The sequence below is a fragment of the Gambusia affinis genome, linkage group LG08 (genome assembly GCF_019740435.1).
Source record: "Gambusia affinis linkage group LG08, SWU_Gaff_1.0, whole genome shotgun sequence".
Taxonomy (NCBI): Eukaryota; Metazoa; Chordata; class Actinopteri; order Cyprinodontiformes; family Poeciliidae; genus Gambusia; species Gambusia affinis.
This window is the reverse complement of record NC_057875.1, coordinates 18,901,849-18,927,974: the sequence shown is the minus strand read 5'-3', so window position 1 is coordinate 18,927,974 and position 26,126 is coordinate 18,901,849. Positions and strand designations below refer to the sequence as shown.

Genomic DNA, 26,126 nt, shown 5'->3' with positions numbered 1-26,126 from the left:
CATTATTAAATCTGAACACAGATGAGTCAGTCACAATGAAAAGCTTGTTTGGATTTTTTAAAACTGGTTACTGAGGAGGACACAAAACCGGTGCTACGTTTTTTTGCCCATTCTATGTTCTGTTAACAAATTATCAGAAAAATAAAGTTCAACAGATTTTAGGCAGCTTAATCAGAATATAGATGAAAGTTTTACTTTAAAAGGACAGTAATGTCACATGTCGAAATATAAAAATTTTAAAGATGATCAGAAAATACCCTTTGATATTCTATGTAAAAAAGAAACTCAGTATAGAAAATTTTGCTTTTATAACGTAAAATGAATACACTACCAGGCCTGTCACAATAAATCAATTAATTGCATAATCAAAAGAAGAAACTCAATATTTTTCATTTGCTTGATTTATTGTTTTTCTCTTTTTTTTTTTTTTTACTAAAAACTGAATGATAAAAGTATTCAGTCTGGTGTTTTGGTCTCAGTTATTCCTTTTTTTGAAAGACAATTTTGTTTACAGAGACATCATAATTGTATTTGTTGTTCATGGTGCTTCCTTTATTTATTTTGGATATTCAAAATGTCTTCCAGTTCCAGTGTTCAAATGTTCATTAGAATTTAAGGTTTACTGATCATTGAGAACGTGTTCTTGCATTATTGTGCCATTATTACTATTGTATTACTTGAAAATGGTCTCAAAACAACAACAATATTGTCGTTTATCTCAATAAGTTCGGGGACAATTTATCACCCAGCAAAAGTTGTTATCGTGACAGGCCTATACAATACCATGAATTAAGCTAAAATCTGACGCAAAATTTAGCTATTTGTTAAAAAAATTGTAAATAATAATAATAATAATAATAATCTTAATATGTACAGTCTGAGTCTGGATTGTTGTCCTTTACAATGCAGTCACTCAGACACTCCTCCTTGAATATTTAAATTCTGAATTAAATTTTTTTTGTAGTTTACAGAAAGCTGGAGCCCTTTTCTTTGCTGCAAGCATCCCAGTTTTCTTCCAACAAATTTGCTTTCCTCTACAACGTACAACTCAGGATAAACATTACCCACATTCTAAGAATTTCTCTCATAAAAAAGGCAAATAACATAACAATGCATAAATATTAAAATTGATTGTTATTGTTAGTGTCCATCAAACACAGGTATAACATTTTTTTAAAGTACATTTTGATTAAACAGAAAATTCAGATGCAGTAATCACATGAATATAGGGTTTTATTTATGCCCAAGTAGTAGCTTAATTAAACTACTATTTAATCTTAAATCTCCAATTCCCCTTTGGTGCTTAATTGGTTTCATGAATGTACTTGACTGCAGTTCTATGATCAACAATAATTACTGGTAGTGAATTCTTTATGCATTTGCCAGCTTATAAAAGCAAAATAATTATTTTTCCTGAAAATCTCACAGTTAATAAAGGAATGTGTTAAAAGTCTTTTTCATGCTATTAATACAATGTGCTTTAAATATGTATTAAAGTATGTAATTATTAAATGATTTGCATCTTTATTTGAAGTGCCTGCAGCAATTTGTCATGAACTTTGTGTCTCAGCTTGCTCAGGATGCAGATGGCCTTTTTTCCAGTGTTGGGGAGACAAACCAGAATACAAACACTGACCTCTAGTGGCATAAAAGAAAACATGCAGTACTACTTGAATCCTGGTACTCTGGGTCTACTATCCTGAATGTTTTTGGGGGGTTGAAATTGTTTACATGTTCTGAGAATCTCATCAGAGCTTGTTGCAGTTCGAAAACGCGGAGGAGCTCATCGTGACAAAACGGCCAAAGACAAGCGTATAAATCCATTGCAGAAAAGACATGAGAAGATCTAATCTGGTCGAGACATGTTGATGACGTCTGTGCTCCAGAACATCTGGCAAAACAAATGTGACTCACTGCAGTTAGGAGGAAATGATAGAAAGATGGCAGAAGGCCAGTTATGAAACAACTATAGCAGGTCTCAATGATAAGGCCAGGCGCAGAGGAGCTGTATGGCCTTTTTATGAGGCGGTGAGTCAGAGTTGACATAAAAAAAAAATTTAAAAAAGAACTACAAAAGAAAAACACCACTGGTCAAGTCAAGCTTCACTGCGTGCACAGTTAAAAGAAAAGTTTTATTTTTCAAGATTTGTTTTATTGTTGGAGCCATCAGTCGATCCAAAATGTTAAACCTCAAGGAACATAGTGATTTCAAAATACGAAAATTAAGAGAAAATTTGTGTGCACAATTATTGACCAACTATTAGAATGCCAATCAGTTTTACACGTTAAAGGTATTTTGACCTTTCTGTAAAAAACTCTCTGTAGAAAAAACCTGTAATGTACTTTATAAACACAAATTTATCTTTGCTATCACTATTATTATTAGAGGTGCACCAGTTGCAGTTTTCTGGGAAATCACCGATTGCAGATCTTTAAAAAGCCTGACCTGCCAACACCAATTTTGGCTGGTAACCATTTTTTTTGTCTGTATGAAAAGTTGTTAAATATACCAAGAAAGTCACTGATTTGGCAACAGTGGGGCGGCCAAATGTTCTCTGGAAATGAGCAGACATGAGCTGGTGGGCCAGTCTGTCAGTCAAATCTCTCTCATGGGAGAGCAGAAGAAGACAGTGGCTGATTTTGAGATTTTTGCTGTGGTTGATAAGGGCAGTGTATAAGATTGGCTTCACATGTAAATATTGGCCTATCACCGATCTCCCAAAATTAAGAAAATTGGGTGTCGCTAAATCAGCACACCCCTAATTAATATGCGCAAATGAAAAGACCAAATTAGTTTAATTTCTAAGAAGCTCCAATTGCACTTTGAATGTGCTTATATTGACAAACTCACGAACTTGATGTGAAAATCCATCTGATAAGCAGCTGTCTATTTTTACCAGTGTGTGGTACCAGTTGCTAACACAACCACAAAGTAGCAGTTTTATGCTCAGATGTGTCCTGTGACCCAACATGGTGCTTTTGAATGCAATGTTCAGCATACCTGCCATAAAGCAAGACCTCAGATTGTTTCTCCATCCGTTTCTGCAGCTTAAGTTTTATTAGAAGCTTGTAAAACTGCAGCCTGGGGCGAGCTGCACCTTCTCTCACACTGAACAATTTGACAGGTGGAAAAAGACTGAACACAAAGTTTCCTGGCAAGCAAAATTCACCAAAGCAGAAAATGTGCCCTCTGCAATTATTGGTACATCTGGCAACAATGTTTAAAAAGCATATAAAAAGATTCAATAACTGTAAAGGAAGAGATCTGAAGATGAAATCCCACAAGTCAAATTTTCTTAGTCTCTTCAAAATGGGAAAGAAAGGAGAACAAACCGTTTAAATAAGGCAGATGTGTGCTAATCTCCATAGGTCGGGAAATTAATATGGAAATGGCTACAAACCTAACCACATCTTGTAGCAAGAGCGAAAATAAAGTTTAAAACTACTGGAACTGTGGCAAATTTGGACAAGGACCCATATGTACTTTGTTAATAAACAGTGAGGAAGATGGGGGGTGGGGGAGACTCAATTAGCTGCAGGAGTTAGTGGCATTTTGTGGTTGTCAAGTATCCACAGCAATTTTTTTTTAAGTCCGTTGGGCACATCTTTACCAGTGGGGTCAATTATAAAGGAGGGCAATGTTGGAGTGTAGTTTCTTAATGGTAAAAACCCAATGACTTCCTGCATTCCCAATTATTTACATCCACCAGGCGAATGCAGGAGACATCATGGATATTCAGATAATAAGGTAATATACGCCAACCTATAATGTCACAGATGCGGAGTTGACTGGGTGGCTGAACAGAGAAAATATTGCCCTGCAGCAGTGAAGGTGAAACCTTATGAGGCAGCATGATCAGCTCTACAACCATTTCTGCACTCAGCTGAACTTCAGCTGTGTGTGTTGTATTTAATGTTGTCTGTTATTTGCACCAGTCAATCAGCAAAATTTGATTTGAACCATTTTCCCTTAATCATTAGGTTAAATACTGAAAGTCACACATTTGTTGCAATTAAAGATGAAAAATACAGTTCGTCAGGCTACAGAACCATCGACTTGTAGCAATACAGATGTGTGTAATGTGACGTTTGACTGAGACATCAGCTGAACGTCATTCGTCATTGTAGTTTGTGTGGCATGAAATTACAAAATACACTGAAAAAAAAAACTGTGCAAACAAATCAAAGCAGAACATTTTACATGCTGATTAGCTCTTTACCTTTCAGGATCAACTGAGACTTCTCGGGGGTCTGGGCACTGCCAGGTCGGGTCACGCTGGCAGCCGCCATGACATCACAGCTCTGTAACACAACCACAAAACCCCCCACAATATTAAGCAATATGCCTCCCGATCGCTTTTAAACCAGAGGTGCTCGATGTGAGGACTCTATCCCATCTGTGTAGGGGAGAGATACTATATAATTGCTAAACAGCCTTGGAGACACATTAGTCAATGAGATTACAGCCCTGGCTGTAATCTGAACTGATCGCTGCGATTTTCCTCTCCGACAACCAACGCAAACCTGCACCAAGTCTGCAGAGGGGTTCTGTCTACACAGGCTCAATAAACATTTATTTCTTTTTCTGTTGCTACCAATTATCTAAGAATCAATAACAAAGAATGAAGTAGACTTTAAAATTAGTGGAACAGCATGAACTGCAATGACAATACTGGATGTGAAAAACTCACTGCTCTCCATCATTTTGTCTCAAACACCCCGTTTGTGCTTCAGCGTCTTGGTCAATAAAGTTTTAATTCAACTTGGTTTATTTACATACTGCCAATCACAACAAATTTCATCTTAATGTACATAAACAAATTCATCTTATTTCTATGCTGAAATAGTCAAATTGAGATACAGATTTAAATTGAATTAAATACATTCAAATTCAATACCAATTACTATTAATGCAATCAAGTTTAATCTAACATGTCAACTGGTAAAAAAAAAAAAAGCATCTGAGGAAATGCTGCCGACTGAATCAAAGCAAACACTTCATCGCAATCTTTCAAACCGAACAAGCATGTGGCGACAGTGGACAGATGACTGCACTGAGACATTGACTTTTCAGCAATCTCTCATATTGAGCATCCACAATATTAGGGTCCTGTAAAAGGTCTGAAGATCCAAATAATATTAAAATTAAACCAAAACAATCTACTTAAAAAAGTAAAACTAAAAATAAATTTAAAAATAAATAAACTCAGCGTTTATTATTATGTATTTGCTATAATATGCAGGTGATATTATGGGTTGTTTTTTCACTGAGACATTTGCACCCTATTGTGAAGTTCAATTCATATGGGTCCACTGCCTGTTTAATATTATGATGTCTACAGATATCACAACAGAAAAAATAAAATAAAAAATTATTTTCTGTGAGCAACATGGTCAATATCACAGCAGAGGTTTGGGCCTCATTGGCTTCACCTTGAGCAAAGTCACAGATAAGCTCTGCAGCATTTAACTATAAGAAAACTGCAATGCACAAACAGATTGCAATCAGCTAAGATGCTGTTCTTTCTGCAAACTCTTTTATCAAGGTAAGGTTTGTCACTCTGCTGGTTACATTGCTGTTCACTAACCCAGAGCTTCTTCTTAAACTTGGTTTACTCTCTAAAATTTATATATCGTCTGTTTAAATTGCGTCAACATCATCTTTTCATCTACTTCCATCCCAGACCAACTATGAAGCATTTGTTTTAGTACTTTATACACCACTTAACTCCACCAATGAAAAGATCCTTTAAATCATAAAACCATTTAAAGACTAGAGCTGGAAGAAATTTTAAATATCCAAAATAAATAAAGAAACAACAAATAAAATTAATAAGACACCAAACTGACAACTTTTGTTATTCAGTTTTTGGCAAAAAGAGAAAGAAAAGAGAAAAACGATAAATCAAGCAAATGAAAATTATTGAGTTTCTTTTAATTTATCATGCAATTCATTGATTTATTGTTGTCAGGCCTAGCATTGGCAGATTATTTTACTAATAGCATGGAAAAAATTTCTTGCTATAGGTGGAATAATCTGTCAAAGGAACTAGCACTTTTTCATCAATATGAAGTAACTATCTACTTGAAATTAGCTGCTATGTCAAGTTCATTTTGTCTTCATACTTTTGCCTTAAGATATTTGTACTCGAAACTAGACCAAAATACTTGGTAAGATTTTGTAGTTTTACAGTGTTATTGCTCAGACATTGTAAACAATAAAGTAATGAGGAGCAGACGTCTGTATAATTAATATATCACTCTGCGCAATACATTCAATCATAATCATTATTACAACATCAGTTTGTGCAATATTGTGGTTACAATGGAGTGGCTGACTGAATTCATCCTTTAAATAATTTTGGTCAGCTGCACAACCTCTTTCTGACCTTGATGGGTCCACAGCAGACACAGATTTTACTGAGTGACTGAACTGCTGCTCAATTCAATTCTGTTTATTTAAACAGCATCCATTCAAACAGTGGAGTTGATCGAAGTATGAAACAGAAATCCCGATCAATTGCTACTATTTTATCCCGCCATTTCCAATCACTAAACCAAAAAGCACGTTTTCCATTGGTTTCTGAGGGTAACAATCCAGAAATACTTAAGAATAAGAACAAAGTTAATGATGTGAAAGTGGTTCCATTCTACTGGTTATATTGCCTCTACACTGAAGTTTGCCTCCAACTCTTTGCAGCTGCAGACCTAATCAGGTTTATGGTATTCGGTTGTTTTCAGCTGCATTAATTCTGTATTGAAAACTGTGAAGGTCTTGGCAAGAGAGCCTGACATGATTTGATACAGAAGCCAATTACTTACTTACACAAATGCCGTGTATAATCTTAGAAATAATTAAATATTGGCAGCTTGCTTAAAGAAAACAAAATAAAAAAAGTACTGTGAATGTATCATAAATAATATTAATCTGTGTGTAAAGCTGGTCCTGACTGAGTGAGTAAAACTCAGGTTTTTCATCATCAGAATTAGGAGAGCATTGAGAGAAGGACGTCAGCACATAACAAGAAGTTGAATACCTTACAGCAAAGTTGCCTTGCTTTATTTTATTTTATTTTTTTATTTTTTGAAAAAGACCAACTGTGTCATGTATGCAACAAGAAATGTTGGCTGTGTTGGAAAATCTCAAAGTTAGGGTGAGGGTTTACAAACTCAACAAGTAATACACACAGAGACTGGTCTTTGTAATGCTAAAGGCAAAAAACTGAGCTCATCACTAAAACAAAATGCTAAAGACAGTTTAAAAGTGAACTCAGCTCAGCAACACAATGATCAGTATGTACAACACAATGTAGTTGTACATACAACTACATTATTTTATGTTTTGTTTGGTTGAATTGTCATCTGTTGAGGTAGCCTGAATCAAAGACTAGAAATCGTCTTTCTATTTTCTGACACAATTCAATTGAAATCCACAAGTTAAAAATCTTAGATACATAACTTATTATTTTGTACCATCAAAATGCATTGCCAAAGTCAAAACACAATGTGTCTCTCCACTTTGTAGGAAAATATAACTGCTGCATCAAGGTGACTAATGCTGTCATCCCAGCCTGGGACCACAGGAAACTATGATACATAGCTGGAATACTTTTGGTAATAATCAAAGCAGACAACTGGGTATTGAACCAACAAGAAACAAAAATCCTAAGGTCACCGCCACAACCGCAGATGATACGATGGGATTTATCACAACAAAAGAGGACAACATTACCTCCTATCCACTTTGCAAACCAAGCTGACCGGCTGAACAGAATGTGGATATTAGCTGGTCTGTTTGGAACCGACTTTAGTTTCATTTAAACTGTCAAATGTGCGTTGTTGATAAACAGACTTATACTCAACCTAATAAACATCCATGGCAGCTGCGCACAAAACACAAACACGGAAGATCATTGAGGTTCGCACCCCATAGTCAAGAGATAATTAGGAAACAGCAAAACTTCCGGCACGTCTTTTTAAAAATAAGACGCAAGGGAAACGCGTATTAACAAGCCAAACGGGTGTAGGATACTTTTCAGTACGTGCACCACTCTCTTTCCTACCTTTGCAGTTTAGGGCGGTTCGTACCAGACAACAGAATATACATGATCAACCATGCTGTGGTTTTACATGTATTTCAGTGCTTTCTTATTCTTGATATAATGTACTATGAGAAATTTTTATTATGTGATTCAGTAATGTTACCTGTCAAGAGCTAATTGCTCAGGTTTCCTCTGGTCTTATCGGGCACAACCAAAATAATCAGTTAGATATTGGAAACAACTATGTAAAACAGGGTTTATCAGTGGGAGTGCAGCACAATGCACATTTTCAGATAATAAAAGGCAGTCGATATAAATTAAATGATAAATTTTATCATTTCACTGTCAACTGTATCGCCGATATAATGTTAAGGGGGAAAACACATGGTTAAAGTACATAAGTATAAGATGAATAAGATCACATTGACATAGCTGAATAACAAAAGCTAGATGGGGGTATTATGTATAATGACACACTTAACGTTAAATAATATATTTTTTGAAAAGTTTAACAAAATTGTCTTTTTGTGAGCACACAGCTTTTGGTTTGGATTTCTTTACGCTTTATTTAAAAAAATACCGCACGTCATAGGAGTGGAAATACGTCCTTAAATTTGAAGAGTGCTCTTCCTTACATCCGGTCCGACGCGCTTAAATTTAGCCAGCTTGATGCTAAGAAGGCTAACTGTTAGCTAGGCAGCTTCGTAGGGGGATTTCACAAAAGGACACACCGGCAAATGTCGTTTTAACCACCCGGGAGCAGGCGGAGCCGTGCTTATAGTAGCGTCTTATATGTCAGTAAGTGACAGGCGACTTGACATGCCGGAAATTGAAGCGAAGCAGTGATAATTCACGTACCTTGTTCAGCTGTGCTCTGCCGTTGTCGCTACTGAACTTTCATTTCCGCCTGTGACAAAACCACGTGATGAACCCGACGTCGTTGTGATTGCACAAAGACTTGTGTGTCATATTAGTAATGATAAACATCAATTAGCATATCAAATGCCTTTCCATCTGAATTAGCTGATGTGAGTGCGCTGTATTGCTGTAATTAACTTGTCAGGTAGGTGAGAAATAAATAACTGACATGGATCCTGGGGCGCTGCTAGGCAGACAAATGTAGAGGGGCAACACTCCTCCCCTCTGCCACCTATTTGTAATGCTGTTAAAGGTGACAATGCAGAGATAGATGTGTCAGGGATATTTATCATTAGTATGAACTAACTGGAATGTGTCATACAAATATGATCTAAATAATGTAAGTGCTATTTTCTTAATCTCTACTGCAGTACTTGAGCTTGTCACCAGACTGGATAAAATGCGACACTGCTCTCATGTGGTGCCGATATTTATCTTCCTCATCCGACATAAGTGGATTATTTGACCCTAAGCATTTATTATATAACACAGGGTAAGATAGCAAAAATTATTAACCCCTCCCACCCCCACTTTACTCAAAAATCGAAGTATTACCAGTACTCTTTAATCTGAAAACATCCACACTATTATTAACATTATATAATTTCTATTTTCTTCAAGGATCATCACAAAGCTTCCACTCACTATCACTAAAATTTAGAGATTCACTAGATTGAAATGTCTGTAACAAACTTGCAAATATCTTTGGAAGCTGCAGAAGTTCATATATAAGGACGTCTCATCACTGATGTGCAAACCATTCGTCTCCTCTTTGTTCGAGCTCCCTCGCATTGTTTCCAGATGTGAAAACAATTAACTGAATGCCTGTTTTCTATCTTCTTACCATTTCAATCGTGTGACCAGACATTATATCCAATAACGCAGCAAGTCTCTACCATAGCTAAATTGTGCTAATCTACTTGGATAAAGAAAAAAGAAAAATCAACAAAAAGTCTTGTTTTCTTTGTTTATATCTCTCCAAAATGGCACTCACTTCCCTTCAGCCACCACATACACCTACAAGTGTGGGCACTTTCCAAATGAGGAGGAAGGCTTGCACCGCACACAAGATGATTTACTGCACTAAGACCCTCCTCCTGTCTCTGATTGGTTATTAGCACTGGAAGAAAGCAGAGGAGCTAAATTATTTCATAGATTATCTGTCTATACTGTCACAATGTACTGACAGCATAAATCTGTAAAAAACATTTTTTCTTATAAAAGATACATTGCAGCTTTAAGAGAAAGAAGCTGCTGCATTAATGCAAAGCATTAGTTTGACAACAAAAGCAAATAAAATATCAAAGAACGAATTTATTTAAAAAAAAAGCTTGCATCCATACAAATAAACTCTTGAGAGAATGAGCATGTGTCACATCTTTAAGCTAACAGTTTCTGCTGCAATACAACTCCCCTCTGTTGAGTGAAATAAATGAACACAAATTAATTCAATATTACAGATGAATTTGATCCAGTAGATCTGGGTTCAGTCTACAGAGAGGAGGCAGCTGCATCTGAAAAGAGATCTTGAGGTCGAGCCTCCGGCAACAACAAAGGTGTCTTCAGTTAATGGTGAGGACGTCACTCTGGATCTCATGGCTCAGCTGGGTCTGCAGGTCGCTGAGTTTCTTCTTCAGAACCGCCAACGCCGACATGACGATGGTCTCCGGCCGGAGCGAACCGCAGGACTCCACGTTGAAATAAAATCTGGGGAGAGTCAAATCTCACATGAGCTGTGTTCAAAGTTTCTGTCAAGCTGCAGGGACAATTAAACAAGAAGAGAAACTACTAAAAGTTTATAAAAATGAAAATCAACCTTTTTTGTTTTGTTTTTTGCAACAATATGTCTGCCTGTGTAGATACATCTAGAGAGAAGTTAATTTTACAAGTGATGTATTGTCAGTACCACTGGTATCAACCAATGTTGGTCATTTTTTTAACATATTGATCACATAAGTAAAACTGGGCTGATATTAAATGTTTATTTCTATCTTGCTACCGGTTGTGTTTCGGGAAGGGATGGCTATGTGGTATTTGTTTAGGCATGTGACGCTGATAGTCATGCAATGTGGGATTGTTTTTAGAGTGTCTACCTAAAAAAAGAGAAGTAATGTCAATGACGTGGTCATTTTCTCACTATGTTGAAAAGCTAGGGAAATATATATGATGTAATAATATTATCGGCCATAACAGAAATATTCCTATTGGCCAAAATTGTCTTTTCAGTGCATCCCTACTTTTCTCAATGGAGGAGAAAATATTGGTTGACGAGCTACCACATCTAATTTTATTTTCTATGTTATAAGAAAAAAAAAAACACAACCACCCCTCACCCCTCCAAAAACTTTGGAATAAGCCACACTCTTTCAATTGTATATTGCTTTTTCATTCACCTATTATTACACACATTCACACGCTGATGGGGGTAAGCTACATTGTAGTTACAGCTGCCTTAAAGCAGACTGATATAAGGCAATTTTAAAAGGTGGTATTTGTTCTTCTAAATACTAAGGAAATGAATGTAAACTTCTGAATTTAACAAGAAACATTATTTTTTTCTTTTATTTAGCAAATAGACATAATTTAGGCATCCTAATTATAACTGGAGAGTTCAATCTAGTTCAGCGACAAAAGAGACAGAGAAGGGAAAATAAGGTTAACTTTGTTTTTATACAGTTTATGAAAAGGTTTGGTTTCAATTAAATTTGCCTTTTTATCATTTTACTATCCAAATATTTGACTTCATGATTTTTTTAAACACAGAGAAATTGCCATGTCCACTAAACATGCACGATATGTGTTTATGACATGAGAACCAAACTATTGGTAAGAACCAAACTATTGGCATGTAGTTATAGAAACAGTCAATATTTGCTGAAAATACATCAAATACTTAAACTTTATGCAAATAACTTATCCGCAGACTGCTCACCTTTCCGGCTTTCCATTGGGGTCATAGGGCGCCTGAACTTCATCTTCCTCAATCTCTGAGTATTCACTCTTTGGCCTGAGAAAAATCACACCATTCCACCGCTGATTAAATGATCAACTCTTGTACTTCACAGTGACGTTTACTGAAATGAATACCTACCATTCCTCGGGTCGTGGATAGACTGTGTGCCTCAGGGCGTTGTCCGGGTCATACTCGAATGAAACCCCCGCCGTCGGGTTCCACTTGGCGTGCTCTTTACCGAAGCCCTTCTTGGCGTACGCTCTCAGCCGAAGCTCCTGACCTTTACGGAGCTTCACCAGCAAGATGTCTAACACGGACAACGCAACAAGGATGTAAATTATTAAAAGATAGTAGCAGAAAAGGCTAAAAAGGGTTGTGAGACAAGATCTGAGGGTACCATCCTGCTCGACGTAGTCGTTCGGGTCATTGTCTCTACTTCTGGAAGTGACCTGGAAAACCAAACAACTTCAGATTCCTTCCCTGGTCCCCATCCTACGTACTGGACTATCAGGTGTGAAAACACCACAAAAAAAGACTCACAGGGATCACTCTGGGGTTGTTGGAGAGCAGATCGCGAGAGGTGACGTGACGCGTTTGGTCCTCGGTGCAGCGGACGTCCAAGGTCAGTTCCACGGAGCATTCGGGACAGAAGTCATCACAAGTGCAGTCCTGCAACAGGAGCACATAGAAACATACTCAGTTTCAACAATAAATTCTTCCTAGTCTGAGCAGTTTTCTTTTTTTGTCACAGTTTGCTTTTATTACTAACAGAACCTCTGGTTTTCATACACAATAGAAAATAACCAATGAAATTCTGCATGCAAAGGATATTTTTCTTTGTTGTTTTCAATTGAGAGACTGAAGCTGCAAATGAAACTTGATTAAATTCCGATTGGTTGAAAGATCCGCATGTGTGTGCTGGGTAGCTGCAGTCCTCGATGAGGTTTTCCTGGGTACGATGCCCAATCTCACTGGCTATACATCCCCAACCCATTTCCTGCCCATTTATTGTTCAATGAAGGCAGCTAGAGCCTTAAAGAAACTTTTAAAAAGCAGGACCATCAGGATAAAAGCAGAATTATCTCAAGTTAGCTTTCTGTAATTAGTTCCAGTAATGACTAGCAACATATTTAAAAGCTTTCGTTCCCAGTAATAAAGAAAGATTTATTACTTTATTTCTGATGCATCACCAAAAATGTTGGTATAAATTTCAGAAGTTACCTGAAATATTGTGTTTCTAACATCCATAGTTGTGTTTGTCTAAACACTTAGTTGAGTAATTGTCCCAAAAGGTAAAGTTTGACCAATATTCACCTTTCACACAAATGCTTTTATCACACCGGGTTGATTTCGGGAGTTCATCCATCCAACCCTACATGCATCTTGGAAGAACCGAAGAAGCTGTTGCTGCTTCAGAAATGAAACAGCAACGTGGCAAATTTCAGGAATGTGGCAAATTTAGACTCAATTATTATTTTAGTAAAATCTTAAAACATATTTAGTTAAAATGGCTCTTAATACATAGTAGTACTGTGATGCTCTGACACTAGGAACACTTTTATGTGCAAATTGTATTTTGATTTATTTTCTTTTTGTGTGATTTTCATTATTTGCTTTATTTTTTTCTGTAAAGCACCGTGGTTGCCCTTTTAGATGTTGTAAAAGCTCTATACATGTTAGCTGATTTATTCAGCACACAATCAGCAAAACCTTCTTCCAGGTCATAGGTTTAGACTCAATCATTATTATTTATTTTTTTCCCCAAATAGCTTTGAGCAACATCAGTTTTTGTTTTTCAGCTGCAGCAGTCCACTCACCCTTGAATACTGCATTTTATCCACTATGTCGTCGCTGGTGAGGGGAATGAGACCTGGCAACACACGAAAGCGAGCAGATCAGTGTTCAGATCTCTGCTCATAAATCGCCTATTACCCTGCAATCAACAGGACGGGGCTCTGGAGATACACACCGACTCTGTGCGCGATGAACTCATCGTGCAGCACTGATGAATTAGCATCGATTTGGATCCAGTCGATGGCTGAAAAAATACTATGCGTTAAAGTGATGCTGTAGCTACAACATATGTTGAAGAAAACCATACTCAGGCTTTAGTTTTGTTTATCCTACTAAAACAAAGAGTTTAAAGGCTTGTAATAGTGTGTCTATTGAAAGCGTAATGTCACACGATAATAAAATAGAACTTCTTCTGTATTTAGCATCCGAAATCATCATGTTTAGAAAAACGTCGTAACAAGACAAAAGAACTAAAGGGTATTGACGGACCAAAGATATTGTTACACTACCTATTGTGGGAACTTCTGACATGAAGACACGACGGAGAGAGTTTGCAACCCTGAAAGCAAGAAAAAAAGGTGTAAGATGTGATGTAACGCTATATATATTTTGTAGGCCTGACCTCTATTTTCTCTGGCATTTATTTTTCTTGTATTGTTTCGTGACTCGTGCTTCTATATATGCACATAAGGACAATAGGCGCCCTATTCGCAATACAACTTTAAGAAGGGGGGGAAATAAATACTCACGCCAAATCCGTGTTTTCGATGACAAATTTGACATTTTCGTCTGTCAATTCTGTTATTTTAACAGTCGGCTGGTTAGCATACGGCATCCTTAAATGTTACTCTGTTTAAAACTGACAAGCACTGCACCACCTCGGCTTTTAGGCCTCCCGGAAATGACTGCTGAGCTGATTGGCTCAACAGAGGAGGCGGGACTTCAGGGTGCATTAGTGGATTTTCAAAATAAAACCCCATTGGTCGTTCTAAAATAGGGGTGCATAACCTTGGCAATTCTTATTATTGCTTAGCTGCAAATTTTAAACCCTTTTATTTACAAACAAATATTTTTGTTTTTAGATTTCACAATGAAGAAAAATAAAGTTTTAGTGAAAGAAGATAGATGAGTTTTCTTCTGTGGGATGTTGAAATTTATGGAAGATGGAAAAAAGTAAATAGTTTCCAACTTAATGACACAAAAGACAAATCTGGAACCTCACTGGTGTTTTTAGTGTGATTAAGTTGTGTTATTTTTTTAAATATAAAAAGTACTTAAACCTGCATTTGTTATGAAATTTATATTGGAAACAGTTCACTATCATTTTAATAGTTAGGTTAGGTTGCAGACCCCCAGCTGTTCTAAGTCATTGACTGAGGTTATAACTCTACAACAAAACATAAAAAAAAATGTAACTGATTTTCTTTTTAGTCTTGAAAAATATTAGGGTCTAATTTCAAAGAAATAATTCTCCCTGCTTTTCTTAACCTTGCAACATAAGGAAGTAAATATTTTGCACTACTGAACTTAAAAATATATACATTTACATAAAGAAAATCATGGTTACAATCTTAATTTGGACACTAAGCTGCATGGTTCTATTGTTAAACTTGCATTTGTGAAAAAACTAAAATCAAAGAGAAATTGCTTTTTTTTTTTTAAATACAGAATGAATGATTTATTTTCTACACATGTACCGGTAATAAAAATCACAACAGACATGTGTTGAATATACACTACTTTATTTGGCTTACGACTCCACAACCAAATTGAATCTGTTCTTGTACTGCTATACAACAGACAAAAATAATTATTTGACTAAAACAAAAGAAAGCCACTCGTACTGAAGGTGAACTGAAATATACAGAGGACTTTCAACAAATCAGGTGTTTCTGTGTTCTTAAAATCAATAGTGAAATCCCTTCAGCCACACCATACAACTGAAAAGATAAGAGCAATCCCCCCCGTCTCAGAAAACACACCATCCTCAGCTCATGACATTATGGTTGGGCTTCCTGTGCCTGAGAAATGTTTCACATCATCGTCTCTGGTTCAGTCCTGTGAGGTTCTTCAACTGAAAAAACAACATATTTCAAAAACGAGTCACCTTATTTCAGATCAGCTTACATTTATCATTAACTACAAAGCTACTAACGCTCATATGTAACCCCACATTAATAGGAAGTATTAAAAATAATTTAATATAGTATTCTGCATGATTTAGAAAATTAAACTAAGGCGTACATGTCCAATGCTCCAAAATAAAAGCAGTAATTGATAGATGACAGGTCCACCGAGGGTTTGTTGGAGTTTTCAGCCAAATAGGGATAAAAATTTACTTTTTCCAAGACATTGAGATGCAATCATAAAACTTTTTATCAGAGCTGGTGGAACGATACATGCATACATGCATACATGCATACATGCATACATGCATACATACATACATACATATATATATAAAACCTCTTCCTTTTCTATTGCTGTGTTGTAATTTGCAGTATTGAGGCAATTTTGCAGATCCATTGCTGCCATCATGTGGGCAAATGTGGATGTTTTACAGAAAATTCTAACAGTTGAAAAATAGACCATGTCCATTAATAAGGAAAGGCCAGAGATGTGCATTAGAAGCCATGATGATTATAGTAGTTTTAGTTTTATTTGCTGATTAAAAAGAAAAAACACACCCTGAAAACTCACCGTAACTGCAGCTCCCATAAGACCCTGTGCTACAGCTTCACCAGTCAACTGCATCTACAGGGGAAAAGAAAATTATGCCACGTCGTCCGGATAGGTATTTTGGTTTTTAATTCATTCACACTCTCTCTGCTGCCCACTCAGGGCAGAGAACATTCAGAACATTTCTAAAAGAGAGAGATTCATCTCTTGAATGATCAAACTTGAATGTCTTCTGTCTTAACTCTTCTGTACCTGCTTTGCCGTGACGGCCATGTTGGTTACGTCCTGAATGCGGTTATCAAGGAAGGTCCAGGTGTCCTGGAAGTCCGGAGAGGAATCTTGCAGCATCACCAGCTCTGTTGCGTTATACAGACCGGTCAGCACTGCCCGCTTTGTGTACCAGTTCATCTTCAGACAGAAGGCAGATGGAAAAATAAATTTTGACATTTTGTTGAGGAAAAAATAGTACTATCACATATGAATTTACCATTTATTAAGACAAAAGATGCAAACTAAAAAAAAAGAAGCATGCAGTAGATTGAGGTTCAGAAATCTGAAGAAGAAAAAGAGAAAGAAGACACGAAAGTTGGCTCGGTGATGGGTGGGGTAACCTGAGACGTAGCAGGCCGGAAATTGTTGGGGTGATGATGAAAGGGGGTGAGGAAGGTATGAGCAGAAGACAAGGAGGATCAAAGGCAGGAGGATCCACTCACGTCTGTGGAGCGGTCCCCGGCGTAGTACCAGATGTCGTCCACCATGGTGGAGAGATGCTTCAAGCTTTCGGGGATGTTGTGAGGAAGGAGCAAGATGCTCATCGCCTGCAGACGCAACAGCAAAAAATAGATGAAATGTAATTCTTACAGTTTCTGCTGGGAGTGAGTGTTGATGGTTACCTGTGGCCAGGATTCCATGTAGGGGATGTACATCCGCAGCCTGGTCTCTACTGCATCTCTTAGGAAGTCAGCCGTCTTCTTTGGTCTGCAACGAAAAATAGCCGACAGGGAGTTTGGGTTTACTTTTCCAAAAATTCTCACAAAAGTAGTTATACTACAACTTTTGAACATTTTCTCAAATCCAAACTTCACTGAACGAAAATTAGATTTTATGTGACAGATCATCCCATAGTACCGTAATGCATAATAGTGACGTTGAAGGGAGAGACTGCAAGGTTTCAAAATGTTTTACAGGAAAATATCTAAAAATTGTGTGGCATACATGTGTATCCAGCCTTCCTGAGATAATACTTTGGAAAACCAGCTTCTGCTCAAATTACAGTTGCAGGTTGTTTTTGTGGCGTGTCTCCATCAGCTTTGCAGATCTAGAAACTAAAACGTTTGCCCCCTTTTTTGCAAAGCAGCTCAACGCAGCAAGATAGCATGAAAACATTAATCTTCAAGTGTCAATATACATTCCCAACTTGATGTAGGGTTTGACTTTGACTTGATCATTCTAAAAAATTAAAATTTCCTCATCTAAACCCTTCTACTGCAGCTCTGCTTGTAATTTAGAGCTCTCCTGCCGATGAGTAAAGTCTCAAGTCTCTAGCAGACTCTAAAAGGTTTTATTTCTGAAATGCACAGTGAGGTTGTGCATACATACTCTGCCTGACCCAGCTGGACTTGATTGTGTTGTTCAGCCAGGATCTCTGTCAGCTTGGAGTTGCACTGGGAGATGAAATGTAGGACCAAGTCTCCCGCTCCATTGATGAACATCCCAGTGGATGCAGAGGACAAACCCACAGCCTGGGGGCAGCACAGCAACAACAAAAACATGAGCTGACCCTTCAAAGACACCTTAAGCCTTCTTTAAAATATTGTAATTAAATTACTCCTGTTAATCCAGATAATCTCAAATTAAATTGCTTCACAAATTAGTTTAGCCTTAAATAGGTGAAGTTGTGTTGAAAAAAACCCCCAAACATTCAAAAGAAGTCAAGATATCATTTTAACTGCTGATAGAAGAAGTAAAAAAAATGAAAAATAGATATACTGGGAGTTGTTTAAATCTTACTTCAGCCCCAGCGGAGATGGCTTCCATGGACCAGCCGTGCAGCGGGACAAACTCCAGAGCCGCCGTCAGAATTCGAGCCTGCAGCTGCTCCTCTGTTTCATACTCCTCGTCCTGCTCCTGATCACTTTGTGCAAACACAGAGTAATAGTTTACAACGAATGAAGCACAAGAAGTTAAACTTGTCTGAATTAGCACTTTGAGACCTGCTGAGTGCTCAGCAGGTGGAACAGCAGCAGAGCTCGCAAACAGCTTCTTAATAACTGACCCACTGCTTGGATCTGAATCCTGCTGGGAGGTGTACTCATTGTGGGTTGTGGATGATGAGGAGGAGTAGGATGAAGATGCAGAGTGTTTGTCAGATTTGGACTCGTCCTTCAGTCTCAGTGATGCACAGTGGAAGCCTCGGCTGCTGCACTGAGGGGTTGTTGATGTCGGTGCAGCGACCACTGGAGGAGGGCAGAGATTTTACTCACTCTCCAAATCAACTCGGTTATTAGGGTTTTTCATTAAGAACGGTTACTGGGTAACCAAAGTCTGAGCTGGGATGTTGTTGCACACTGAACAAGCAAGTTACTCATTCACCACAGATGTCTTTGAATTTCAGCAACTACATATAACAAATAAACACGTACTCTTGTTTAAAATTTGTTTTCAAATTGCTGGTGTTTGCATTTTTATTCTTACTTTATTATTACACTGAATATAATTTCAGATTTTTGTATAACTTTTCTACAGGTTAACTTAGAAAGTGAGCTGATATTGTTACAGGTTAATTTTCTAAACTACAGAAATGTTATTGTTAGGGAAGCTCAAATGTGAAAAATTGGCACTGATGTTGATATGAGGTAGTAATACTGCTATTATGTTAGATTTACCAATGTATAAAAATATAAGTACTGACATAGTCCATCTTATATCGTAATCTGTGCTAGCCGTTGAAAATCTGTCATGAAACAAGAAAATAAACAAGTATACTCAGCTATAAATAGCCGATTTATTAGAAACAACGCTCGCCATAACTGCATAAAAACACGCCCCTCAGCTGTAAAGACTAACATGCTTACAATGCACTGCAACGCGATTAACGTATGCCTGATTGTATTACTTAAATACTTAATTTTTATAAAGCGTACACCACCGAAAGGTAACCTGTTTACTGTCCTTCATGATCACCTTCGGTTAGCTAACGTCAGTTGGCTTATTTTTTCAAAATGTAAAACTGAAACAGAAAGATTCGTAGGCGTGTTTTTGTTTTCTTGGGTGTTCTGCGGTGAAACAAAGCAAGAATAAGTCCGTCTTACCGCTAGACAGCCCTCGGAGGAGCCTTCCAGCTCGCAGTCCTCTCAGGAGCGCCGCCATAACAAGCTGCACAACTGGGAGGTTCACAGCTGCGTCACTTTACTGCGACGCAAATTTACCGGAAATTTAGTTTAAAACAAAACTTCACTACCAAAACAATTTAAAATTAAAATCAATATTACTAAATTTTTTGTACATGAAACACAATATTATGCAACAGAATAATTATATATTAAGTAATAAATATACATCACCACATTATTTCTGTTTGAATTAAATTATTTAAAATGTTAAACGTTTAAAAAATTCTATTTTGAAAGTTAATAACCGGAAACACTCCCCTTCAATTCACTTAGGCGACTTGTTTTGTGTAAGTACCGTCAGAAGAGCAGGTGAGTCATTGAGAGAAATCCTTTTAGTTTTTATATTAATTAGTTAATATTACTTATTGGAGGTGTTTTACATAGATAACTAGAAACCTTTATTGATTTTTTTCTGGGGGTAGAACTTTACCGGGCTCCCACTGTCTAAACAACGTGTCAAAAAAACCTCAGAAGTGTCGCTAACGGCTACAAACTGCGTCACTGTGTCGGTTTTTAGTAAAAAAAAAAAGATTTTCACCAAAGCTAAGTTTGGTGGATCATTGTTGATACTAAAAGTATTCGGTTTACACCAAGTGAGGATTTTAATTTGCGGCTTTGTTACTCAGTTGATAGAGAACATTCTAGATAACTGGTCAGTTCATCTTCAAGGTTTTATTTGTACATTAGTTATTAGCTGATTTGTAAATTAGCCACGTTAAGGGCAGAGTGAATGATTCACATAATTTAGTAATGTTTACCAAACATTAAAGCCGTATTTAAAACTTACACATTGGTTCTGAACTGTAGCCGGGATCATCATATATACTGGATAAGTGTCATTTTCTAGTTTCCATTTTTCAACATCTGGGCAGTATTAAAAAGTATGTAATTATTATTATTTGTTTTTTATATATACAGAATTTGGAAACCCCCAAATGGCACATTGGGTGCTGCTAGAGAGAAGCAGAAATGTAAAGTGTGCACATTTTCCTGTATTTGTTTATAAAATAAGACACTTCAGGCTTGAGGCCTTTCACAAGACTGGAGTTCAGAAATCGAAAAACTGACCTGGAACCAAAAACATCCTCATTTTGATCTGGATCCTGACTGGTGTCTAGTTGGGGAGTCTATGCTTTACATCTAAGTATTATAAAACAATTCTTAAGAAATATCAAACCCAAAAGATAAAACCATAAACTGAGAAAGTCCAGGGTTTATATTTTATTCATAGCGGTTATTTTTTTTTACAAAGAAAAATGTACTTATTTAAAGGTCACACATAATCTTTAAACCTTCCAGGAAATAATGGAATTGATGGAGTGATCTGAAAAACTCATGTTTCTTTCCGTTGGGATATTGGTCTGAGCCTGAAGGGTCACGTGATGTAAAATTGGTGGTTGACGATGTTGACAGATCAAGGAAAAGAACAGCAAGCCTGTCATTTTCCTCTCCCACTATTTTGTTTTGTTGATGTATAAATACTGCCTACCTTTGTGTTGTTTCTGTATTGCTTGAACATTATAATTAAAGGTGCTGACATATTATGAAGAATTGAAACCCAATCTGCAGGCTCAGACCGAGTCCTAAAAGTTGTGATCTAACCTTACCTTATTTTTAGAACATCTTTGTAATATTTTGTTTTGCAGCAATTTGTAAATTATCCAATTTTTAAAAGGGAAATGCAAAATGTTAACAATTTTGATTAATCTTTCCCCAGGAAATCATGGCCGACCTTGGTATCAAAGCAGGAGACAAAGTGTTGCTGGTGTGGACTCAGCCGTCAACACCAGAAACCTTGAAGCAATATGCTGAGGAACTCAGGGCAGCAGTAGGTGCAGATGGAAAAGTCTCAGTGGAGAACATGGAGAGACTGTCCCTCTGTGAGTCAATCGCCCACCAATTGAATTATTCAACCCAGTTAAGTTTAATTGGTGACACAACAATGTATTCTTCCTTAAAATGATTATTCTGTATTGAAACATCCAGATTATGGCCAAGTTTTTAAATAAAGTTTACCCTGTTTTGAGTTCTAATGGGATTGATATCTTAAAATCAGATATACATGAGCAAAAAAATATAACAATAATTTAGACAAAAAAAAGTTTCTATTGAAAGCATGAGTAGAAAGTCTGACAGTAGTTCTTCCTTCTTCATCACAGCCTCTCATGCAGCTTCTTCCTTTGACTGGGTGCTCTCCTGTCTTCTGGCCGACTGCTCCTACAGCCACAGTCCAGACACTTTAGCCGAGATGGTCAGAGTGCTGCGACCTGGTGGGAAGCTGCTCCTCGATGAACCAGTCACAGGTAAGATGAATCATTCTCTGATTGGGAGTACGGTCACTGTGGCTGACTCTAACGCAGCCGCACCAGAAACCCTTTTGTCCGCCATTTTTGTCTGAAATACCCAGGGGATAACAGTGTTGGACTACATGGGTAACTTAAAAATAAAAAAGAAATTAGGGCACCTGGTAAACTGGATTTGTTATCCTTCACTTGCAATGTGTGCATCCAGTAAGATTTATAACTAAGAAAGTAGCTTTTCATGTCTGTCGTAAGTGTAAATTTCTTGTCTGGATGACGTTCGTCTTCAGCAATGCTGCATTCATTCTGTGCTAAAAAGCTTAGCACTACGGCAATATAAATATGTGATTTTTTTTTTTTTTTTAATGATTTCTTTGTACATATATGACATGATACAGGTTTAAATTATATTCATAATGGTCTTAAAAGGTGCTAAATATGTGTTATTGTGTTACTATGAGAGAATGGGGTAGGCCTCAGAATCATTAGGAATTATGTTCGATTGCCAGCAGAAGTACAGCACAACTTTTATAAACGCAGTCCTGCTAAAAAACCCAAGCTTGGTTATCGTTTGTTATGCGTTCTCTAAATGAACCGTGTTTGTGTTACAGGCACAGAAGCACAAACAATGAGGACTGCAGAGAAACTCATGTCGGCTCTGAAGTTGTCTGGCTTCATGTCGGTAACAGAGGTGAGTGAAAAGCAAGGGTTCAGTAAAATGCTCCAATTTATTATCTACTGTGATTATACTGGAGATGAACATGGCAGAATTATTAGCCAAATAGATGTCATCACTCACGAGAACGAAACGGAGTTTAAATAAGAACATCAAGCCGTCACTAGAATTAATTCAGTGGCTTGGTGGTTACACTGTTGCTAAAACCTCGTTGGGTTCTTAAGTTTGTTCCCTCTGCAAGTAGTTACCATGTAGGTCAACTACAGGGTGGCTGGATTAAGAGATAAAAGGTTGTGGAACTGTGAGTTGTTTGTAAGTTAGCTTGTGCATCTGAATTTTAATTGCTTTCTTTCTACTCTATGGCTGAATTTTGTTGTTATTGATAATAGTGGTGGGAGAAGTTAAATGGCGGAGGGAGCGAAAATATCTGTAGTTTGGAGAAATTTAAAGAAACACACAAAGGATAGTAGAAAAAGAAACAGTCTGTCAAGAGGAGGGGCGAAATGTGGCTCCAAATAAAACGCAGGTGATCTGATAAAGGTAAACAATGAATTCAAACGCATTCAAAGAGTGTGATGCTGGTAGCTGCAGCACAGCACAACCACACTGTAACCAACAGTGTGGTCTTCTTCCAGAAACATGAAGAAGAGCACAAAATTCTGCTATCATAGGGATGCGGGGCTAAAATTTACCGTTTTCTTAGTTTACATTTAAATTGACATATATGGTGGTTGTATGTTCAGGAAAACCTGTAAAAAATGTACATTTTGTATTATTTTAAATGTGTTTTAAATGAATGCAACACTGTGTGTCATGTTTTATTCATCAGTCAGCTGGGACTCTGAGCTTATAAGAAGAAAAGCCAGCTTGTTCTATGTAAACGTGTTTATAAAAGTCATTGTGTAATGTGTCAGCACCAACTTGTTAACTATTTGGAATCAGTAAGTACCTAATCTGAAATACTCAAACTTGTATTCAGTCTGGAAAAATATGCTAATGGTACACCCCCAAATAATAAATAGGGTCAAAAAACATTACAAGATTATCTGTGTTTAATCCCCTGTTAGATCTGCTGACCCTCTTGCTGTCTCTTCATTCAGGTCAGTAAAACAGAACTTAGCCCGGAGGCGCTGAGCTCCCTCAGAGCAGCCACTGGTTACCAAGGAAACACTCTGACTAGAGTCCGCGTATCTGCCGCCAAACCCAACTATGAGGTGGGATCTGCCAGCCAGATCAAACTGTCGTTTGGGAAAAAAACACAGACGCCTGGTAAGTTTACAAAGATGGTCTGTCATTCAGTCATCATCTTCATACCTGCTTTAGCAGCATTTGTTCATTATAATCTCTATAAATGCTAACATCTGTGTGTTTAGCAGAGAAACCAGCTCTGGATCCCAACACTAAGAAAATGTGGATGCTGTCAGCAAACGACATGAACGACGACGACGTGGTGAGTTCAAAGCCAGTTAGATTTTTCATAAACCACTGCAGGAATGACTTAAACTGTGGTTAATGAGTTGTGTTAGCAAGCCAGGAGCTGCGTGCCCTTTGAATGAGCATGCTTTATCCAGCTTGTACAATGACAGACAGAAATATCTGAAATATCATCAGAAAATGCTGTATTGGAAATAAGAACCTGGACTTTATTAATAACAATTTGTTAAAACTGGGTTTAAACAGCTTAAAATCCTAATTGCACAAAAGAAGAACATCATTTTTGGAGTATTTTTAAGTGACTCGGTAACGTTATTGGACTGTTGTTCAGTTTCTGACTTGTTTTACTGTTTGAAAAAGAAGCTGAAAATACTGTATGTAATGTAAACACAGCGACCTTCCTGGGTTGAGTTAAGACAATTATGGATAATATAGAACCAAACAGAAGTAAGAGGCTTACAGTATACAAATGTAGAGTGATGACATGAAGCTAATTATCCAACAATAAATTTAAGATGAGTTTAGACGTGAAATATAAAATATGGCAAATATGACTCATTTTACTGAGAGGTCTGTTTGATACTAAATATAAACTTTATGTAAAATTGTGCAATATTGTGGCAACATATTTATTAGCTTGTCAGAAGCGATTTCCACAAACCGAGAATTAAAAAAGTGTAACCTAGCTGCTGCAGCCTCTTGATGCGGTTTGTCCCCACTCTGCTGCTCCGTTTGCTGCAGGATCTGTTGGACTCTGACACTCTTCTCGATGAGGACGACCTAAAGAAGCCGGACCCAGATTCTCTTAAAGCTTCGAGCTGCGGAGAAGGAACTGGCAAGAAAAAAGCCTGCAAGAACTGGTAAGGTCCCCCCTTACGTTTTAAAATCCTCCAAGGTCGTCTTTCACTTCAATCTCTAAGCCGTAAGGTCAGAGAGGTCAGAGGTTGGGCTATTCTCAGATGACATGCTGATTTGAGGTCCTATCATATCTACATCTGATATATTTACACTACGTCGTTCCAGACTGTTAATATTTTAAGATGATTTAGTATATTCTGTCATTGTGCAGCACGTGTGGGCTTGCTGAAGAATTGGAGCAGGAGAGCAAAGAGAACCAGAAAACTAACCTACCAAAGTCTGCGTGTGGAAGTGTGAGTAGTGTAACAAAAAAACAAAAAAAAATCAGAATGTTGACTTCTGTTTCCAAATAATTAAAATAATATTGATGTATTTAATTTGTGCTAGTGTTACCTTGGTGATGCCTTCCGCTGCGCCAGCTGCCCGTACCTGGGAATGCCAGCGTTCAAACCCGGGGAGAAGATCGTCCTGGACAACAACACGCTGACAGACGCCTGAAACCAAAACGTTCCACATCTCTGCTGCTCACGCTTCAGGACATTAACATTCCTCCGTCTCCATCCACCCAGAACTGGTCAGGCCCCTCTGGGGGTTCTCATTGACGCCACTGCAATGTTGTTTCCCATGAGGCATCGTGACGCCACGACGACTTTACAGGAGAGCCATTTAACAAGCGAGAACCTAAACAACTCGGTCAGAATTTTAAATTTGCAATCAATATATCTATGCGATCTGGTGCCTGAATTAAGAGGATGCCAGATTTTTCATGGGTCAAAAGACAATGCAAGTGAAACCAGCATCCTTTCTGGCAATCTAGTAATGAAACTCTTTACCTCAGTTGTCTGTTCTTTTTTTTTTCATTCATTAAAACTAATCACAGAATAGAAATGTTTTTGGGGGTTTAAATCATCTTCCGACATTGTCAAAGCTGGAACAGTGGCGCAGAAAGCTGCACTGAAATTGTTGAACTGAAGCTTATTTATGTATGAAGTCATCATTTCACTTTCTGTCATTTATTAGAAATAAACTTTTGAATTTAATCCACAGAATGTGGTGAAGGGCTCTGATACTTCGGGTTTT

At 37.4% G+C, this 26,126-nt stretch overlaps 4 protein-coding genes across 8 annotated transcripts in view; 1 reads left to right on the top strand and 3 right to left on the bottom strand.

Annotated features, from left to right (window-relative positions):
• wwp2 (WW domain containing E3 ubiquitin protein ligase 2) overlaps positions 1-9,969 on the bottom strand; it is a 56,958-nt gene extending 46,989 nt beyond the window's left edge. The window contains exons 1-2 of one of the 4 annotated variants that reach the window (XM_044124855.1): positions 9,805-9,969; positions 4,221-4,302 (exon numbers count right to left, since the gene is read on the bottom strand). In XM_044124855.1, the coding sequence (XP_043980790.1) occupies positions 4,221-4,302; positions 9,805-9,828 (106 nt within the window). In that variant the 5' untranslated portion in view covers positions 9,829-9,969. Of the gene's footprint in view, positions 1-4,220; positions 4,303-7,732; positions 7,885-8,900; positions 9,050-9,804 lie in introns of those variants that run through there. The other 3 variants (XM_044124856.1, XM_044124857.1, XM_044124858.1) reach the window with 3 other exon arrangements.
• Positions 9,970-10,254: 285 nt separating this feature from the next.
• On the bottom strand, positions 10,255-14,618 carry polr2c (RNA polymerase II subunit C). Of its 2 annotated transcripts, XM_044124860.1 has the most exons (9): positions 14,457-14,618; positions 14,217-14,266; positions 13,883-13,951; positions 13,731-13,783; positions 12,454-12,582; positions 12,311-12,362; positions 12,052-12,220; positions 11,893-11,967; positions 10,255-10,667 (listed from the first exon to the last, which is right to left on the bottom strand). In XM_044124860.1, exons 1-9 carry the CDS (start codon positions 14,540-14,542, stop codon positions 10,523-10,525), a joined length of 828 nt encoding a protein of 275 aa, XP_043980795.1. In that variant the 5' UTR covers positions 14,543-14,618; the 3' UTR covers positions 10,255-10,522. The 2 variants fall into 2 exon arrangements, with proteins under 2 accessions (XP_043980795.1, XP_043980796.1); XM_044124861.1 differs by lacking the exon at positions 14,217-14,266 and having other exon boundaries at positions 14,457-14,610.
• An 814-nt stretch (positions 14,619-15,432) lies between these two features.
• On the bottom strand, positions 15,433-19,806 carry coq9 (coenzyme Q9 homolog (S. cerevisiae)). The gene is made up of 9 exons (XM_044124854.1): positions 19,698-19,806; positions 18,662-18,842; positions 18,397-18,520; positions 17,986-18,128; positions 17,280-17,364; positions 17,100-17,204; positions 16,639-16,794; positions 16,408-16,461; positions 15,433-15,781 (listed from the first exon to the last, which is right to left on the bottom strand). Exons 1-9 carry the CDS (start codon positions 19,753-19,755, stop codon positions 15,746-15,748), a joined length of 942 nt encoding a protein of 313 aa, XP_043980789.1. The 5' UTR covers positions 19,756-19,806; the 3' UTR covers positions 15,433-15,745.
• A 200-nt stretch (positions 19,807-20,006) lies between these two features.
• ciapin1 (cytokine induced apoptosis inhibitor 1) lies at positions 20,007-26,115 on the top strand. Its single transcript, XM_044124852.1, has 9 exons — positions 20,007-20,087; positions 21,496-21,658; positions 21,938-22,081; positions 22,690-22,769; positions 23,855-24,023; positions 24,128-24,204; positions 24,930-25,048; positions 25,258-25,339; positions 25,434-26,115. The coding sequence occupies exons 2-9, from the start codon at positions 21,502-21,504 to the stop codon at positions 25,542-25,544; spliced, it is 939 nt and encodes a 312-aa protein (XP_043980787.1). The 5' UTR covers positions 20,007-20,087; positions 21,496-21,501; the 3' UTR covers positions 25,545-26,115.
• The last annotated feature ends 11 nt before the right edge of the window (positions 26,116-26,126 follow it).

Coding starts and splice junctions, on each gene's coding strand:
- polr2c (XM_044124860.1), bottom strand. CDS start 14,542: ATGCCGTATGCTAACCAGCCGACTGTTAAAATAACAGAATTGACAGAC. Junction 12,583..13,730: donor ATAAAATGCAGTATTCAAGG/GTGAGTGGACTG, acceptor CTCCTGTTGCAG/GACTGCACTTGTGATGACTT. Junction 11,968..12,051: donor TATCCACGACCCGAGGAATG/GTAGGTATTCAT, acceptor GATTTTTCTCAG/GCCAAAGAGTGAATACTCAG.
- coq9 (XM_044124854.1), bottom strand. CDS start 19,755: ATGGCGGCGCTCCTGAGAGGACTGCGAGCTGGAAGGCTCCTCCGAGGG. Junction 18,843..19,697: donor CCTCCGAGGGCTGTCTAGCG/GTAAGACGGACT, acceptor GCCCTCCTCCAG/TGGTCGCTGCACCGACATCA. Junction 18,129..18,396: donor CCATCTCCGCTGGGGCTGAA/GTAAGATTTAAA, acceptor TGCTGCCCCCAG/GCTGTGGGTTTGTCCTCTGC.
- ciapin1 (XM_044124852.1), top strand. CDS start 21,502: ATGGCCGACCTTGGTATCAAAGCAGGAGACAAAGTGTTGCTGGTGTGG. Junction 22,770..23,854: donor GCTTCATGTCGGTAACAGAG/GTGAGTGAAAAG, acceptor CTCTTCATTCAG/GTCAGTAAAACAGAACTTAG. Junction 24,205..24,929: donor ACATGAACGACGACGACGTG/GTGAGTTCAAAG, acceptor CGTTTGCTGCAG/GATCTGTTGGACTCTGACAC.